Source organism: Panthera tigris, chromosome A2 (assembly GCF_018350195.1).
Source record: "Panthera tigris isolate Pti1 chromosome A2, P.tigris_Pti1_mat1.1, whole genome shotgun sequence".
NCBI classification, from domain to species: Eukaryota; Metazoa; Chordata; class Mammalia; order Carnivora; family Felidae; genus Panthera; species Panthera tigris.
The window spans coordinates 93400141-93420154 of NC_056661.1; the positions used below are offsets into that span (position 1 = coordinate 93400141).

Below are 20014 nucleotides of genomic sequence, written 5' to 3' on the forward strand. Positions count from 1 at the left end.
AAATAATTCGAAGCAGTCTCCAGGCTCTGAGCTGTCAGCACAGAGCCTGACGTGGGATTTGAACCCACAAACCGTGAGATCATGACCTGAGCCAAAGTTGGATGCTTAACCTACTGAGCCACCCGGGCGCCCCTGAGCTTCAGTTTTTCATGTACAACTCAGTTTTGATATTGGCACTTAGGGAAATAACGCATATGATGTCTTGTGCAGTATGTAGTGTAGACTCAAGAGATGTTCATAATATGTTATTATCATTATTGGTGATTGCATCATATTGACATAATTGATTTTCTAGGTGGGAAGAAAGAGAAGGGAAGAAGTGGTTACTGACTTTACCGTATTAAAACAGGATGGACTTTGGAGTTAGTCTGGTCTGGGTTTGAACCCTGTTTTCCTAGCTTGCTGTGTGTCTTGGTCAACTAGCAGAATATCCCTCAACCTTAGAGTCCACATGTATACATTTTCTTAAGGTTTTTGTGACGATTAAATCCGATAGAATACGTAAAATATCTAGTGCAAGATGTTACATGTGAAGATCAATAATGGGGGCTGTTACTATTCCTTCCAGTTTCTCTATGTATCCCCTGTCTCCCCCCTTTCTTCATTGGTACTTCATGAGATCAAAGAGTGAATGGTTTATTCTTGTGGAGTAATCCAACATCTCTGTATATGCATTCCCTTTAACCAATCTATGATGGCTTTTGAAGTAAACATACTGACTTCATTTTGCTTTTTTAGTATGATTCAAAAGTGTAGCTTGTTATAGGATAAAATATACAGCATCATTGTTTAGTCCTGAGAAGTTAACCGTTCATCTATAGAAAATGAGCACAACTTTTGAAAGTATGTGATATTCAATCAGTTTATTGTTAATAACCATTTGGACTGTATAAGAGCGGCAACGCTGATGTTTAATTCATCCACACGTAAATGGTCATACCAGCTTTGTCGCTACCCACCCCAATACAGCTGATCTGAGATTACTATATTATATAAGGTCTAATAAAACACACTGGCTTTCAAGCCATAGCACTCTAATTTATGACATCTGCCAGGGAGTGACTACAACATAGTTACAGTTCTTTTACAAGATGGGTGTAATTGAATTTCAAAGTCATCCACTGATTTCAGTGGTGAGTATTTATGGTTTTCTGCTAAATAATGTCAGTGTGTTCACTTATTTAGGAATTACTGTTGTCTCACGTGTTTTTTTTTTTTAATTTTGGTTAACATAAATAAAGAGAAATGGGAACTTAGTTGTTAAAAAGTTTATGTTAAAATCCTTTTCCTCTTTTGTTTCCTGTTTCTTTTTATTTTTGAATGATAGCTTAGGAGGAGGAATGCTTTCTGTGTAAGATTAGGTCAAACTGTCATTTCTTCATAGTCATTTGAATGCATTTCTTCACACTTGTTTGGATTAACTCCCAGAGAAAGGAAGTTTATACTCTGTGATATTTGAGGTGAAGCCCATGTACACCATTTTTTTTTAAAAGATGTAGTTTGTGAGAGAACTGAATGAAAGGAAGAGGCTGAAATTTTGGGTTTGTTACTTTGTTCTGTATGTGTGTAATGTAGAGTCCAGCTGTCATTTGATAAGTCCATTCTTAAGGTTAAAGGTTCAGACACAAAATGTAAATACAGTACCATGTCTTCTTCCAATGTAGTTTCAAAAGATTTTAATTTGAAAACTAGGAAATGGAATTTATATCTATGATCCTTTCATGAGAGAAAATAGTGTATGGTTTTCATATGCCAACACTTTAGTGTGTCTCAAAAGGCAAGAGGCTGTCTTTTGGCCTTTGAGGTAGACATAATTAATTCAACAAATAATTATTGAGTACCTCCTATGTGCGAGACATTGTGCTCACATTCAGTTTCAGTGGCCATTGGTACCAGTCCGCAAGGACTTTTATGAGAAGGCAGGCCAGTGAAAGGGCATTGACAGTATAGAATGACAAATTTTACCAAGAAGATTAGCACAATTTGCTGTTGGAGAACATAGGAGGGACACCACTTTAGTGTTGGTGAGAGCATGGCAAGCTCTCTAGAGGAAGCAGTGTCCGAGCAGAGGACTAAATAGACTACCTGATTATCTCAAATGATTCAATGTATACATACACCTTTGTTAACCCATAAAAGTGTAATATACTTGCTATTCCATGATATCTTTGAAGACAATTGTGAGTTTACATTTACATGAATGATTAATGACAATCGGGGAATGTAATCAATAATGAGATGTTGCGTGCTTGTTTGGGTAATAGTTTATTATTCATCAATGACCTGGTAAATATTTGGCAGGGACATATTTAATTGGCCTTTGTTGTTACTGTTAACTGCTGTTCAAGCAAGGATTCCATATTTATAAGAAACTATATAAAGTGTCGACCCACCAGTGAAGAGTTACTGAAGTCATAGATTTTTTGGTCTTAAAATGTTCTCCCCTAAGATATCTTGGGCTTGAGAATAGTGTGCATGGGAGAGAATCTAGCTTTCTGCTCCTTATATCTTAGAAGATACACCTGTAATTTCCTCTAATATTTCTTCCATTTCTTTCTACCTACAGACCCTACCCCTTTATCCAGAATGTTGAAGGAATTGGCAGGATTTGGGGGCAAGAAAGAAATAGTCCAGTCAGGATGTCAAAGACAATTTAGTTTCTTGCTTTCTTTATCTCTCAGTTTGAGGGTCTTCATTCTGTGTTTGCAGTTACCCGAGGGGGTAGTTATTAACTGTAGTTCTTATTGGATGCTTTGCTTAAGAAAACCCAAGACTAAACTTTTATTATGTCCAAAGTAAAGAAAATACAGGAAGTTTGTGCTGTGATTTATAAGCTTGCTCCTTTAGCTTTGCATCTTACATGACAGCCACATAATTTTTCATTAATTTTTGTTAAATGAGCTAGGTATGTGGCTGTACAATGATTGACTTTGTATTTGAAATCAGTGAGCTAATCATTTCTTATTAGAAAAAAATTTTTAGATGGAACAACTTGCCTATATTTATGTAGGTCACTAATATTTTATCTTGGAATCACTACTCAAGTATGTTAATTAGAAGATATGCCTTCGGTTTGAGGGAGTGAGGGTGGGAGTTTAGTAACATTGTTGACTGATATTTAAAGAAAGCCTTCTAGATTAGAAGTTTTACATTCTAAATTAAAAATAGTCTTTAAGAATCATTGAGGATCTTACAGCTTTCTATCAAAATAGCTTATTTTAATTTTTTTAATGTGTATTTACTTTTGAGACAATGCGAGAGACAGAGTGCAAGCAGGGGAGGGGCAGACAGAGGGAGACAGAGGGAGACAGAGGGAGACAGAGAAGCTATCAGCCCAGAGCCTGACGCGGGGCTTGAACTCACGAACCATGAGATCATGATCTGAGCCGAAGTCAGAAGCTTAACCGACTGAGCCACTCAGGCGCCCCTCAAAATAGCTTATTTGAGAGTTAGTGTAAGTTAAAGCGAAATATATAATAAAATGTGTGTAAGTAATTGAATGTAAGATAAGCTATTTGAGAATGGTATAAAGGGCTGTCTTTTTATTTTTCATTTAGAAGTAGTTGTCCTCTAATAAAGTCAGTAGAGAAATTTGGTACAGATCAGCTTCTTAGGTAAAAAGAGGAAAACTAAGAATTGAACTTTCAGAAACTCTTTATTTCCCTCAATCTACCCTCACCCCCCTTAATTCACCACAACTACATACTTCCTGATGTTTAAAAAGACAAGTCTATGGTATGAAACAGAAAATATACTTTTCAAGATTGTTACATTATATAATATAAGCTCTGGTATGGTAGCTTCCATTTAAGCACATGACTTCTCTCAGAGATTGATTCCCAACATAATTTGTTTTCCATTGCTTTTGTCAGAACATAGCTTTCCAAGTAAGAGCAACACAAGTGCTTCTATCCTGACTAGAACTGTCCAGTACAGACGGTAAACACCTATGCACAATTCTTTAAATTAGAAACATGTCTCCAGCTAGTGGTTTCAGCTAAATTAGCTCCTTTGTGCATTCTCCTTAATATGAAACATTCTAAGTAATTGTAGGATTTAAGGAACTAGGGTGTTTGCCAACTATGCATGAAATACTTACTTCTCTCTCTTTAGAGTAATAGAATGCCAATTCTGAATCCATGCATATTTAAATAAATTTTGAGCATTTGCCAATTCCCATACAACGTTCTGAATGCATTGTTTCCTTTGGTGATACTTCGTTATAAAATTGATCATGTTGAAATGTTTGAATTATGTCTCTGCAGTGCTTAGTTTAACATGCTTAGTCTTTCATTACTGTATTTAAACCTCTCTCGGTATGAGAATCTCATTCAGGGCACTGTGCAGAGTGGGTGTCATCCTGACAATTGGTTTGGGAGGACCACACACCGTGCATAATGACATATGCACAAAACCCAGAAGCTGAAGGAGACATTTCTTTAAGATTACTTTTTGATTCTTTCATACTTTTCATTAAAATGTTTTCCTACTAAAGAAGAGATAGGGGAAAGATATACATTCTTCTTTTCCATACTTGGGAGGATAGTCCATTTACATATTTATGAAAGTGTCTCACAAAGAAGCATGCTGTGCAATTCTCTGTCTCATTTGTAGTTTTCCTATTTGTATCATAACATTGTTATTCAGGTTGGGGTACAGTTTTACTTTCTGAAATGAAAACACCATACTGCTTTGTTTTCTTTCTGTTTTCTAGAACTTAGATACTTAGTTTCCTTGAGATGTTTCACAATAACTTCTTCCTTTCCCTTTTTATTTTACAGCTTTGAAGAAAGACGACACCACCTTTGATGAGGTAGGTTAAATTTCTTTATCTTATGTTGGATGTATTTAATTACTTCTGGGTATACTTAATAGGTGCCAACTTCACACTTAAGAAGCAGGAAAAAATGCCTTAAAAAAAGAAGAGATGACATCTCTATAGTTGTATTATTTTTCAGCTTTAATTATTTGAATGAATTTTGGTGGCAGTCAACAGAAATATGTCTTTTTAAATTAGCAAAAATACCCCCAGGCCTTTGTGTTATTGACCCCTTAATGGTGGTAGTGCTGGAGAAGCCCATTGTGAGGTACGTGCTTAGGGCAAGTCTGGAGTTGTTGGTAAGTTGGGCACCCCAGCTCCCTGCAACCCTGCACTGAATCAGGATGTGATGCGACGTTGATGCCACTTATTGTCTATCAGATTCCCAAAGGAGGGGCTGACTTTCCTGTTCTAGTTTTCCTATCCTTTGTATATCAGATCTGTCTTTACCTACTTGCTGCAAAGTAGCAAAAAAGTCTGTTCCAAGAGGGCAGAGGGTCCATATGCAATTAATAGCGTTTTGAACATGATTTTTAAATTGTACTCTTTCCTGAGTTTTTTGTGGTATCAGTGGGAATCACCAGACAGACAATGTGTTTACAAAATATTCTCAGGAGTGCTATAGAGTGAAGTATTTCATTGTCACCATCCAAAGCCACAGTAATTGACATGTATTGTAAATTGGGCTGTGTGTGTGTGTGTGTGTGTGTGCGTGCGTAGTGAGTTTATATATGAACACAAAAGTATATACACAGTGTGCTTATCCTTCAACCTAATGAAGCATGGATTAGTTTTGTTGTGGTTGTTTGATTTAACAGTTGCAGTTTCTGTGAAATAAGCTACCTGTTCTCTCACTGCTTTACTGCTTCAGAGAAGTGAGGACATTTGTGCTTGTGGAAATCCCCTTGGCCATGTGGTTGGCTGTGGTGCAGGGCAGGACCACTCAGGGAGAACCTGCTCCAGATTGGGATTTCTGGATGGGGCCAGTGACATTTGGCTCTCATGGTCTGCCTCTTTGTCTGTTGCACCTGTTCCTTTTTTCCTGGGGCCCAGATCTACAAAGCCACGTGTCCCTGGACTACAAAACAACTTCTCCTTCCAGCATTTCTGAAACATCCTGTAAAGCTTAGTTATTCTAGACCTAAAGCAATAGAGGAATATTTTCTTCCCCATCTATAGTTGGTAATAATGATGTTCTCCTCTAAACCTGTATTTCTGGAATTTCTGCAGTGTTACTGAGATGTTTTTAGGAGAGTATATTTTCTTCTTAGAAGAAATCAATTGGTGAATATTTGGTACTTTTTCTGTCTTTGTAAAGAAATGTCTCCCCTCTAATTATGGAGGTAATGTAAGCTTACGTAAAAGAGAAAAATAAGGAAAAGGAGAAAAATCTCCCAATCCTATTTCCTAGCTACAACCACTGTTGAATGTTCTTGCTTCTTTCCCTATGTTTAGAAACAAAAAAACATAAGCCATTTATTATATGCTGCTTTTTTCTTTTAACCCAAAATGTGGTATTTTCCCATGTTGTTACAGATGACTCCTAATCATTATTAGGAATTTGAAAAACCTCCTGTTTAGTTTAAATGCCATTGTTAATGATTGTTATTTTGTCATGTGGCTGTGAGATTAGCTTTCCAAAAAATCTGAGGCTGGAACCTAGATGAAAGTTAAGGAAGGATGTGTATATGAAGCTGGTTACTACCCACCCTCCTTTACCTGGAAACCTTTGCACAAAGGTCTGGATTTTGTAATATGGGGCAAAATTTTCTCTAGCTTTTACAAAGTGTTTTCCTTCCTCTGTACAAGAGATTGGTAAAAAACAAAACAAAACAAAAAAAACCAAGAAAAAAAAAACAAAACTCAAGTTAGTAAATCACAGAATGGTACACCTGGAGGAGATGTTGGAAATCATGGGGCCAACTTCATCATTTCACGGATGAAGTAATTGAGGTCCAGAGGGGCCCAGGAGTTTCCAGTTAATCACGGGAAGTGCCAGGGTCAGGCTCCTGGGAGATGGTAGTAGTAAAGGCATGCCTGGGTGTAAACCCTAACTCAGCTACCTTTTCAGGGGCAATTGACTTACTTTTTCCAAGTCTCTTATAAGTTAGAGATGTTTATCTCCCTCCTAAGATTGTTGCGAAGATTAAATAAGCTAAGTATATGAAGGTTACAGAAGAGTGATGGGCACATAGTAAATGTCTCATAGTTGGTATTCCCATTGCCCTTGTCTTCGTTGTCATCATCATCCTTCTCTTCACCGATGCTCTCACCATGACATCACCTTCTGTATTTGGAAGGGCTACAAGGAGGAAAGAAAGATTTAGTTTGAAATTAAGAATTGGGGCTATGAGGAGAGTTATTTTCAGATATTCCTCTACCATACCATATGAGACTTCGTGTGATGATTTACATATTAAAACTGTGAAACCCACCATTTTTTTTGTTTGAAACTCACCAGTTTTTAGATTCCTTGAGAGGATGACTACATTCAGCTTTGTAATCCCTCGTGTGTCTTGCACATGGTAAAACATTCAGTAAATATCTGTTGAATGTGAGTAAATATATATTGTCAATAAGTAGAGAGAATGTTGAACTGAGTGTCAGACAATGTGGATTCTCCTTTGCCAATTTCTAGCCATTCAGTTTTCTCATTTGTAAAGCCAGTCCGAGAGGATCATCTTCAAGTTGCTTTTTATCTTTAAATTTTTTTAAACCTTTATTCATTTTTGAGAGACACACAGAAAGAGAGGGAGAGAGAAAGAGAGCGAGCGCAAGCGGGGATGGGGCAGAGAGAAAAGGAGACACAGAATTTGAAGCAGGCTCCAGGCTCTGAGCTGTCAGCGCAGGGCCTGATGCAGGGCTCAAACCCATAAGCTGAGATCTTGACCTGACCTGAAGACGGTCGCTTAACTGACTGAGCCACCCAAGCATCCCATAGGGGGAGGGAGAATCTATTTTATTTTATTTTTTAATGTTCTTTATTTTTTATATTTGGGGGAGAGAGAGAGAGAGAGAGAGAGAGAGCAAGCTCGAGGAGGGGAGGGGCAGAGAGAGAAGGAGACACAGAATCTGAAGCAGGCGCCAGGCTCCAAGCTGTCCTCACAGAGCCATACACAGGGCTTGAACTGTGAGATTGTGACCTGAGCAGAAGTCAGACACTTAACCAACTGAGCCACCCAGGCACCCTATCTATCTTTAAATGTAAAATAAAATCCTACCTAACAGTCAACATGCACTTACAGTTTTACTAAGATCCCAGAAAAGGACACTGCATTTGTGATTAAACACGCAAGAAGTCACCAAGTTCTATGATCATCCTCAGATTACAGTGTTAGAAGTTTTCTTGAACTCACTTTTCTTTGGCAGTTGGAGGACTTCTGTGTTGGAATTTAGTTAAGATTCGAGTCTTGAAACCTGGGTACTGAATCAGCTTCTTAGATATGCATCAAGGTGTGGCATCTCTCTTCCTACTCAGTATTTATGAGGCAGAGGACTCCTTACCTCATGGAGTGGCCTCCTCCAGAGTGCCTGGAGCTGGACTTTAGTTGCTATCCCCTGATTCCTAGAGGATTTCTATAGGGTGTGTGTAAATGTTTGACCTTGAACAGAGGAGAAAAAGAGATGAGGACCTATTTGAAAGACTTATTATTCTTTCATTCTTCAATAGGCTGAAGTGCCATGACTGCAGATTTTTATAAGCAGCTTGGAATTATATTCATGAATAGTGTGCTATTGCTTGTTGCAGAGAGAGAATGAGACACTTTGGAAGTTAAGTATTGAGGGATGTTTACACTAGGCAACTTTGTTCGAATAGGAAATTTTGTTGAAGCCCATCCTATTTGGAGAGAGGACGATCATTTCGCTCTTCGTTCATATTGTATCTGGGCGCTGATTAAAATATGAAGCGTTTTTGTTCTCTAAGTTTAATCTATACTTTTGATGGGTGGACTAACCATTTATAAGGATATCCTTATATCCTTGTATAAAGTTGCAGAACTTTCCAAATTCTTTCTCACCTTTTTGTCCCCAGTAGATGTCTTAGGCCATGTCTCCCAAGTGGCCTCATTTTCCCTGTGCCATAATATACTATGACTTCAGGGAAGTTTTGAATCTTATTTTTTTAAATTAGTAATTTGTTTCAAAATGATACCTAAAATATGAACAGTCAGAAAATACAGTTAATCTCTCCCAGTGTAAAAGTACTATGTATAAAGCCTTTTGAACTGTGGAAGTAAAAAGTTCTAAGTGAGTATAAATATGTGTGTTTAGAAAGGGTTGGAAATGTCTAAAGCCACAGCAATCATGAATTGTTCTTGTGTTTAAATTAAAAAGGTTAAATTGTGTAGTTTTAGTTATGCTTCATGCCTCTGTTATTTTAGCTCAGATGAGTTGCCAGAACAGTGTTGAGTATGCTTGGCTCTTTACTAAGAAATACAAAAATTCTAGTGGTTGAAATAAACCTTGGAAATGCAAAGAGGTTTGTTTGTTTGTTTGTTTATCGTATATAATCCAGATAATTAAGCACTTTTTTTGTATTGGGGGGGGAATTGGTCATTTACGAGCTTTTTAATTTTCTGTGCTCTGGTCATTTGTTCCCTGTTTGCAAAGTAGAAGGGGCTGCCAACACATATTTTTGCATTTTACAGCTATTTTAATTTTTGTGTCCTAAGGAAATGTGTACAAAGCATATAAAATGTCTTAACATTTTTACATCTGATCTGTAACTTCCTCAGGTACATTTTTATAGGTAACTTGCTTCCTCTCTGCTTAATATAATAATTTTGTGAGATAGATGGGGGGTCATATGCATTGACCTCTGCTTCTAGGCCATGCCCCTCTTTGTTGTTTTGTATAAATATGTAACTGTAATACTGGAGATATAAACACAGCAGTGATTTTTCTGAGAACCAGATTCTAGGAGTCAAGTACAAATATGATTTGGGGATATTCCTGGTCATTATTTTTCCATGCATTGAGGGTGGTGGGAGCTGTTGCAGTTTTTTTCTCACCTAACTACCATCATGGTCTGAGGCCCCTGTGTCTGTGTGAATAATGTATACATTGTATACAGCTGTCTAGCTTCCGACTTCCCCGACTTCCTCATCTAAAATACTAAATCCCAGTAACTATCTTTCCCTGTGAGCTTCCTCACTCCTGCTGTACTCCTTTTATCTGTTCTTTGTGGGTTCCCTATTTCCAGACCACCTGTTCTCTGCCCATCCCCCTCCTGTTTCCTTCTCTGTTCACTCACGGTACATCATTCCCTTGCCAGTATCCTCAGTGGCCGTATCCCTTTGTGTTTTGCTTGTAATCTACTCCGCCAGACCTTGATTTTGACCTGGCATCTTTTCCCCCTCTGCCCACCGGCTGCCAAGAGCTGCTTGAGGAAACCACTCTGTAAATAAATTTATCGTCTCTGGCCTTAGCTGGAACCCAAGGCAACTGTGTACAGTCTTGCCCTGTGTGGCTGGCCTGTTTCCTGCTGAAACCTTTCCACTTCCCTCCATCCTTCTAGCTACCCTCCTCCACCCCTCCTTCCTTTCATAGATGACTTTCCACTCTGTGTTAGTTTGCTGGAGTTGTTGTAGAAAAGTCCCACAGACTGGGTGGCTCAAACAACAGAAATGTATTGTCTCACAGTTCTGAAGACCAGAAGTCTGTAATCAAAGTGTGGGCAAGGTTGGCTCCTTCCGAAGGATGTGAGGGAAGGATACGTTCCAGGCCTCTCCTCTTAGCTTTTCTCCCTGTGTGTCTTCACATCACTTTCCCTTAATGAGGGTGTGTTTTTCCAACTTTTCCCTTTTAACAAGGACATTGGTTGTATTGAGTTAGGGGCCCACCCCACTCCAGTATGACCTCGTCTTAATTTAACTAATTACATCCGCACTGACTCTGTTTCCAAATAAGATCACATTTGGAGGTTGGGGGCGAGGGGTATGGTTAAGAAGAATTTTTGGTGTACACAATCCAAAACTCATAACACCCTCCAACTTCCTACAACACTTAATGCTGTTAGGCGTCAGCACCTTGCCTGCACATGTACCTTCACTTGCTCCAATTTTATTTCCTTTTTTCCAATTTCAGAGGAGGATGTGTCTTTTCTCCTGTTCTAGGCTAATTCCTCCTCCTTTCCTCTTCACTCCTTTCCCTGCTTTCACTCCAAAATCTGTGTAATTGATTCTGTATTTCCTTATCTACTTATTCTTTCTTATTGTGTCTCTTCTTTCTTACAGGTGTTTCACCCTAGGCTCTGAGCACAGTTAAGTGTTCCCCGTCTCTTCTGTGCTAATGGAAGCCCTCTGTCCACTGTGATCATTTATTCATGCCCTCCTCGAGCAGTATGTCTGTTCCTGCTCTTTCCTTTTGGCTACTCCCTTATATACTCCCATGAGTGTGGCCGAGCCCGCTTTCTGTTCTGAACCCAGATATGCAGCTGCCCATTTGATGTTCCTGCCTCTTTATCTTGTAGTCATCTCAGTCTCGGCACATACCAAGTACTCCTCAGCCTGTGCCTTTTCTCTTTGTTATCTTAGTGATTTTCCAAGGCAGAAGCAACCTGACACTGTCCTGAGCTTCGCCCCAAGCACCACATCCTGGCATTGGCTTGGTCCTCGTTGCCTCCTGCCATTTCCCTTCCCACTGCTGAGGCAGGCTCACACTTCAGCTTCATCCTCTCTTGCCTGGACGTATGGTCATCTTCTTACTGGCTTCCCTGCCTACAGTTGCCTCCTGTTCCTACAGAGTGACAGATCTGAAATGCTTTTCTCTTGCTTAATACTTTAAAGGCTCCCTGTTAGCTGCAGGTTCAAGTCCAGACTCTTAACTTGGCCTTCAAGTCCTTCCATGATCTATCTCTTGCCCACCTTTCCATCCTCATCAGTCATCTCTGATTTTCATGCCTTCATTATCACCAGCTGACACCGTATCAGTTCAGGACTTTATCACTTTTACCTTTTTTATCCCAATAACCTCTTAATTGGTCTCACTGTTCCATCTCTCACTCTTCTGCTCCAGCCTTCCTCACATGTCTTTCTTGTCGTGATGTTTCCTTATTCAAAGATTTGTACAGGAAACAATTGTTGATGTCTGTTTTATTAGGCTCTGAATATGCTCTGACCCTGACTCTTAATCTCATCAGTCTCAGGGAATTTAATCCCACTGACAAGCACATCTTGACTGGCTCCTGTCATCTCGCAGTGTTGGGTCTGGGCACAAATTCAACTTCACTCTCTTTATAGTAAGATTTTATGTTACAGTATATCCTGTTTTCTTTTCACCATGGTCATGTCTGACATCCCTGGATGACATGAACCTGTCCCATGCAAGAAGTCTAGAAATATACAGACTATTCTCGGATTGTGCCAGTAATCTGGTACGTAGTAGTTTTTCAAATGCAACGTTTGAAAAAGAGCCATCTGAAAAAGAACCTCACTTCCTCCTTTATTCTGTCATTGGAATTTAGTTGAGATTTCTGGGTTCTTAAAACTTTCTGTGCTTTAGTTTTTCCTTTCTATAAATGTTTGATCACATTTACTGTCTCCCTAATTATGGCACACATAATTACAATAATTTTGTCTAGTCCGAGACAGTGGCTAGAGTGTCTGGGTAGTGCTGTAAAAATTCAGAGAGGAAGTACATGTCACAAAATGTAAAATGTATGACATTTGGGAGAATTAGTCACTTCCACATTCTTAATCCCCAGAAGACAGATTGTTACAGGAGTTGAAAGCATGAGTAGGGTTTCTCTTGGGCACTGTGCACCCTGATGGCAGGGCCCGTTAACCAGTAGCAAGTCTCTCCCTTAAGGGTGGTTGGTGTTTCCTTGTGGGGTGTGCTTTGATTTGCATGTTTGAATTCTTTTGTAAAGAGCCGACTTTTGGTGTAGGGAGTTTTTTTAATTTTTTTTTTTTTTAAGTACAACCTAGGTACTTATGATATTCTTCAAGAACAAAATGGGCCCAGCTACAGGGAATATGTTATACCATTTTCCTTCTGACTTAAATTTGAACCGCTGATTTATTTATTTATTTATTTATTTTTTAATGTTTATTTATTTCTGAGACAGAGAGAGACAGAGCATGAATGGAGGAGGGACAGAGAGAGAGGGAGACACAGAATCAGAAGCAGGCTCCAGGCTCTGAGCTGTCAGCACAGAGCCCGACGTGGGGCTCAAACTCACAAACCGTGAGATCATGACCTGAGCCGAAGTCAGTCACTCAACCGACTGAGCCACCCAGGTGCCCCTGAACCGCTGATTTATAATCTACAAATCCTTAAATGGCTTGGTTGCATTTCAGACGGCCTCTTACTTTAGGCACCATAATGATAATTGAAATGAGCTAAACCAAAGGGTCAGGGCTTTCGGAGGACTGGAATCATAGTCTGTACTTGATCTGGAGTGTGCTGACCTTTATATCAATATGACAGACATACCTTTCTAAGTAATCCTTTTCTGAGAGATACATTCTTTGAATTTTTTTAGTAGTCTAAAACACAATTAACTCTTCTTATTCTCTGTGTCATAAAATTTACAAAAGGCATAATTACAAAAAATTGGAACCAGCAAATTGCTCTCCATTTTGCCAGCTTTATTCCTCCAAGATGCATCAGTGTCAGGTTTCTTGAAGGAGCTCTCTCACTATGTAAAGATAATAATTGAAGGATTATTCAGTTTTTCCTTCTGAATCTATTTTATTTTTAGTATATAAAGTTGGTTCTGGTTATTCTTTCAAAATATTATTTAGTTTTTAAATTTTCTTCTCTCTTTTTTCTTTTCTTTTTTCCCCTCTCTCCCTTCTTTCTTCCCTCTTCCCCCTCCCACCCCTTTCTTTCTTTTCTTTGTTTTAAGCATATGAGTCTGGGGATTTTCTTTAAATTTTTTTTCTTATGATCTAAAAATATGGCAGTAGTCTGTACTGCAATGTCTGGGGCAACATTATGTGCTTAATTTTTAAGTGATGTGATTAGTAGTTTTTTGTGTAAGTCTTTCTGAATAGCTACTCTAAATTCTAAATTTCATGATATTAAATGTTATAGGCATGGGTAAGGAATGTGTAGACAAAACATTTTTAAGGCTTTTATGACTAATGTAGAAAAATTTATTTTAGCATGTAATTGTATACTCAGACTAAATTATGTCAGATAGAGTACTTATTTGACTTTTCACTGATACACATTTTTCTAAGCTGGCAAGTCAGACTCATGAGTATTAAAAGAGACTTGGAATTGAAGAGAGTCTTGGAGTCTTGGAGTGACCAATTCCATGTACTTATTTGTGTTTTCTCAATCTTAGGATACTCTTCATGTGAGATGTCTGTAAAGTGTGATGTGTAAAAGGTATCTTCATATTCAGTGTCTGGGAATTAGCATTCTACTCTAAGTGACCTCAAACATATTATAATTCTGTGTTCTTATCAGCTGAAATGTTGAAGTAAGCAGTTTCCTTTAAAAAAAAATGGAGAGCAGATTGATGTCATCCTCTCTCTCTCTTTTTTTTTTTTTTTTTTTTTTTTTTTGGTATATACCAGGAATTCAGCATATTCTAGAGTTTGTCCATGGGAATGTGCCATGGCACCCATCACATTTGTCTTGGTGGATACAAATTAGTCTGTTCCTCTGGACTGTTATATGCCTTAAAGCTGAGTTATGACTATGACTTAGTTACTTCAGAGCCTTATTTGTTCTATTTTAAAGGATTTTTCAAAAAAGGAGATTGTACTAGCTCTATAAAACAGTGACGAGTGTGGATGGTGAGTTTCTAAAAGCTTCCTAAAGATTTCAGTGCACTTTCCCTACCCAAATCACATGCTTTGAGACAACTGCTGCTGCAGTTAGCCAGGGTTATTTTTTGAGAGTATGTCATATCCCACAGATGTGTTCAGATGACGAAAATGATTGAGAGCCACTTTTCTGAAATATCTATTATTGAACTATTAGAATGGAGTTGAAGATGGACACTGGTATAGTCACATGCAGTCTGATTTTTTTTTTTTAAGAGCTCTTGATTTCAGGTCCTGCATCCTGATTTTTGGCTCAGAAAATAGTCTTCGTTCTAAATTGTGTATTTTTTTTTTATATTTCAATATTCTAGATATTCTAGCTAAAAGAAGACTAAGATAGGGATCAAGCTTTTTTTTTTTAACAAGGAAGGGGCTAGGTAGACATTATCCTACAACAGAAAAATGAATAAGAAGTTAGTTTTTTTTCAATTTTAATAAAAATTTCATTAATTAAAAAAGAAATGAGAGATAAGATTGATGAGATAAAATTGAGTGTTAGTAGTAGTCATTCAAGGCATGAATTACATCTTTTGTGTTGTAGGTGTTCATTTATTTAAACCTTCTTTAGTTGTGTAGTTCTCTTTACATTGTCTTCAAATGAAATGATGGAGAATGATCTGCAGTACTTGATTCTCTACTCTTAAAAGAGCGACTATTTAATTTTATAAATGAGCATCCTTGGGTCATTAGATATTGGGGTTCAGGTGTGCCAGAGGCTTGGTAACATATGGCCTGTCCCCTGATGCCCTAATTGAGCTCAGAACTTTCCCCAAGAGGTTTGGATTACTTTATCTAAATGATGTGCTGCATGTGCAACAAAAAGGTGCTTTAGTCACAAAAGGAAGAAATAAACAAGTATATACTTTGCAAGATATGCTGGTTTGCTTTTAAATTAATTTCTCTGCAGTTATTAGAAGGTAAAAATCTTAAAACTCATATTAATGACATTATTTGGATGACCACAATTTTGGGTGATTTGCTTTTAATAGATACAACATTACCTTTATTTTCCGTATATTTTCTTATATATACATTTCCTTGCATTTGAATAGTTTTTTTTTAGGCGATATAATATGGCATATTGAACTCAACTTAGATTTTTTTTTCAGGTTCAGAATTTTTACTTCTTATCACAGTTACATATTTTCCACTGAATAATTTTAATACTTTGCTATTAAGAAAATGACCATACTCATTGCAGACAATTTTATATATTGTATATATTCATATATATTTATATATTTATATATCTTAAATATTAAAAGCATAAAATAAAACTTACAGTGTTCAGTGAAAACAACCATTGCATATAGAATATGATCTCTGCTTTGTGAAACATATGTATTCCTGTATGGGGGAAACATCTGAAAAAAGAAAATATAACAAAAAGGTAATTTGGAAATAGAGGTTTATTGAAGTTGTGACTTGCTCAAAGCCCCTCAGCTATACAGGAGTTTAATCCGTGATTGCAACCCAGTCTGTCTTACTCTAGCATGTGCTTAGCATTTTACTGGGTTGCTTCCCAGGAGAAGGGAGAAACAACACACAGGCACTATGGGTGTGGTATGTGGGGGATAGGACCCAAAGTTCTTACAAAGAAGCAACTGATGTTTGGTAGTAATTCTAATAGATGAATTATTTTCCTAATAAGGAATAAAAACAAGTAAACTTAAAAGATTCCTGCAGTAGATCTGTGTCATTTTTGAACCAAGTTACACTTATTTTGGAAACTGAGGTCCGGGAAGATTAAATAGGTGGCTGAAGAGAAATATGGTTAGTGTGAGATCAAGAAGGTCTCTCGTCTGAATTATTCACTGCATTTTGCTTTCAGTTTCAAGGTTATGTTGAAACTCTGCTTGTATTTCCATTTTTATCTGGATTTGGGTGGGGATTGAATGGAATTATTTGAGTTATAAACTTGATCATTCTGGTAGTAATAGTTTAATACAGATTTCCAGCTAGACACTGGGGCTCTGCACACAGTTTTAGGCTATGGAAGAGTCATGATTGGATGAGGTACCATGGATCACCAGCCTACCTACAGATTGGTTCCAGCTGGGAGGTATGATGAGCTCAATGCTGGCATGTGTTTTAACTGGCACATTCAGAAAACAGTGTTAGATCTTCCAGTGGGTATAAAATTGCCTCTTTGACCAGGGCAAGTAGTTAATATTAAACAGAAAATGTCAGATAATAAACCCAATTCTTTTTTCCAAATCCTGACCATATATATGCTTGTGCATGTGAAGCAACTCTCGCTTCATTTTTATTTCATATTGTAACAGCCGAAGTCTTTGTGAAGATTGAAGACAGCAGAAAAAGGCAGATATTTTTGATATTTACATCGTAGCCGGAGAAGGAAAGATTTTAAGTGGGCATAGAGAGAGAGACATTGAATACTTTGAATTCCTTTTTATTGGTAACCTGAGAGCTGAGAACAGAAACAGACCAGTTTTTTCTGTCTCTTTTTTCCTATACTTCTAACATCACTGGGGTTTCTTCTTTCCTTTTTTTTCTCCCTGAGACTGCTTGGTCTTGGTGGGGACAGTTAGCTCCATCTTGTCTGAAGCAAATAGTTCAGCCACCAGCCACCATGCTTCTTTTGCCCTGAACCCTTTGGCAGCCAGGGCAGAGGGTCCAGGTTGTCGATGACCTTTTGGCCGCTTGCGCCATCTTTCCCAACTGGGACAGGCACAGTTCTTTTTCTGGTTCATGACTGGTGGATGCGGGCAAGGGAAGAAGAAGAGCAAAGCAGCAGGCAGGCAGGAGATGCTGATGTTGGATAGTGATTGGCCCCAGTTCTACAATTACCAGTATTATGACCCCCGCTGCATTTCGTGGACTAGTTCTGGCACATATATTGTTTCATTTACACTGTCTTTTTTTTTTTTTTTTTTTTTTTTTTTTTTTTTTTTTTTTTTTTTTTTTTTTTTTTTTTTTTTTTTTTTTACCGCTGGTAGAATAAGGAAGACTTGAGGGCAGAAACATATAGAGTAATTTTAGATTCTTCTCTGGTACACATTGGGCTCAGAAGTAGGAGAGTTTGTGCCTTTTTAGTGTTTTCTTTTTCTTTTTGATGAGAAGGATCAGGGAAGTGAAAATATCAAGAGAGCAGAATCAGTTTGCCAGTCACCAAGCTCATTAAAGTTAATATTTACTTTAAAAATGAATGTATTTGCCAGCCCTTCCTGCTATTTGTTTGGGGAGCATTTAACTTACATGGGAGAGCCTGTGTCTAGTTTCCACTTCCATTTGGGCATTTTGTCTCTGAGGCCAGTGGCAGGTATGATATGCTGCTGATCTCAGTCATAACACCTGTTTTGTTTGTTTGTCTGTTTTACTTCAAATTACATTTATTTTGAGAATAAAGGAAGGTAAAAAAAATGAAGTTGTCAGTTTTTTTTCCTGTTTCTCTGTGTTTACTGCTCAATTTTGTTAAACTTACTTTCAGTAACTCAGCTGACACATTGGAGATTTATGAAAACTGGAAATTTGATTGAAATGTAGCCTTGAAACTCAAAGATTACATTTACTTTTTTATTTTTATTGTTCTTAATTATAATACTGTTATATTTTTACATATAAAATAACATCTGGTCATTAATGAAAAGATAAAAAAATACAGATCATATAAAAAATTGAAAATTTTGAAAAATTAAATTTCAATTTATTTTTTAAAAAGTTAAAAAAAGTTTACTTGTTTTGAAGAGAGAGAGACCACATGATCAGGGGAGGCACAGAGAGAGAGAGAATCCCAAGCAACCCCCACACTGTCAGTGCAGAGCCTGACACAGGGCCCAAGCCCACAAACTGTGAGACCATGACCTGAGCCAAAATCAAGAGTCGGTTGCTTAACTGACTGAGCCATCCAGGCACCCTGAAAAACTTTATATTTATTAAAAAACTTCTTTGCAATACTTTTAACAGAATATCCTTTTCAGTTTACATTTTTTTTCTATGTAGGAACATGGTTTGTCCCACTACTGTCCAAGTTTTTTCTTTTTTAAATAAAGATCTTTTCATAAAGTACATTATAGTTTTCTTAATCTTTGTGCCTTGATTTTTTTGTCATTCATGTTATTTCTAGACCTCTCTTAAAAATAAATTGCTAATTAAGAATGAGAATAAATTTTTTTTGTTCTTGTTCCTGTAGAATTTTATGTATTTCTTTTCTGTTTTGCTATTTTATTAAGCTCTGTTGGTTCCAGTATTTTTCAGGGGTTTCCTTTGGGTTTTCTAGGTATGTAATCATGTCATCTGCAAACGATTTTTTAATCTCTTCCTTTCTTCTATTAGTTCTTTTCTCCTGATGCTTGTAAGTTTCTAAATGAAAGCTGTTATTTTTCTTTAGGTCTCAGATGAGTGTTTTTCAACATAAAAAATTTTAATGAACGTAAAATATTGATTTTTTCAACTTCTCTAGACATTTAATAACCAAAGGGTAGAGTAAGTTTTGTTGCTGAGTTTTTAAAGCAATCTGTGTCAGAGAGAACTGACGATTAGGTTTAATTGCTTGAAGGTTGTTTTGAGGAATGTTTAAATTTATATGTTTTTAAAAAAGAGATACTGTATGCCTCTTTAGTATCTTTTTGACGTGCCTTTTCTCTTAAAAGTCTGTATATTAAATATTTCTGTGGTGAAACCCACAGGTGTGTCCTGCAAGATGGTGCAATTAGTGCATGGTATTCTTATCTAGTCAGAAACCTGAAAAATGTTTATGAACTTGTAGTGGGACATCTACCACTATTTCGAGGATCAGTGAGGATCACCTGTTTGGAGATGAGTCACAGGAACACACAAACACTGATTCAGTGTTTGGTGGACCGGGTGTTTTTCTTCAAGAGTTCATTTATTTTTGAGTGATTAACTGATTGGTGCTGGCTGTCTGTGGTTGTGCTCTGTGTCTTCTACCAGGCTGTGAACCCACGCCTTTCCACCCTGCACTCCCCCTGAGGGTGGTGAGTAGGAATCACAGGAGGAGCTTTGGGCTCTTGCTCCACCATCTTCCAGCTGGGTTGTCCCCTTCCCCTATGGACAATCTAGGCGCCTCCTTTTCCTTCACTGTACAAGGATCATAATCTCTACCTGGTGGGGTTATTGTGAAGTTTAATCAAATAACGCCTATAAATTCTTTAACAGGTCTTGGCACATAGCAGGTACTCTCCTTCATACAACTTGATTGTGCCACTCATGACTTCCATCACACGTGGTGATATTTCTGTCATCCTTCTTTTTCCCTCAAGTTGAGGGTCACATGGTGCCTGCCTAGTTTTATCGTGGGACACTAGTGATCTAATTTTGGGAACCTCCTCATTTTAAAGATGGGAGAAACTGAGGCTTTGAAATCCAAACTTAGCTTCCTTCTGCCACTATTCCCTTCCTCCTCTACCATAGTGGCCGTGCCATGACCATG

At 37.7% G+C, this 20014-nt stretch overlaps 1 protein-coding gene across 4 annotated transcripts in view; it reads left to right on the forward strand.

The window, feature by feature from the left end:
* CDK14 (cyclin dependent kinase 14) overlaps window positions 1–20014 on the forward strand; it is a 600313-nt gene that overhangs the window by 2893 nt on the left and 577406 nt on the right. For all 4 annotated transcript variants that reach the window (XR_006211062.1, XM_042966088.1, XM_042966101.1 and 1 more), the window contains exon 2: window positions 4782–4813. Coding sequence is in view for 3 of the 4 variants with exons in the window: in XM_042966088.1 (XP_042822022.1) it covers window positions 4782–4813 (32 nt within the window). In the remaining variant the exon portion in view is untranslated. The remainder of the gene's footprint in view (window positions 1–4781; window positions 4814–20014) is intronic.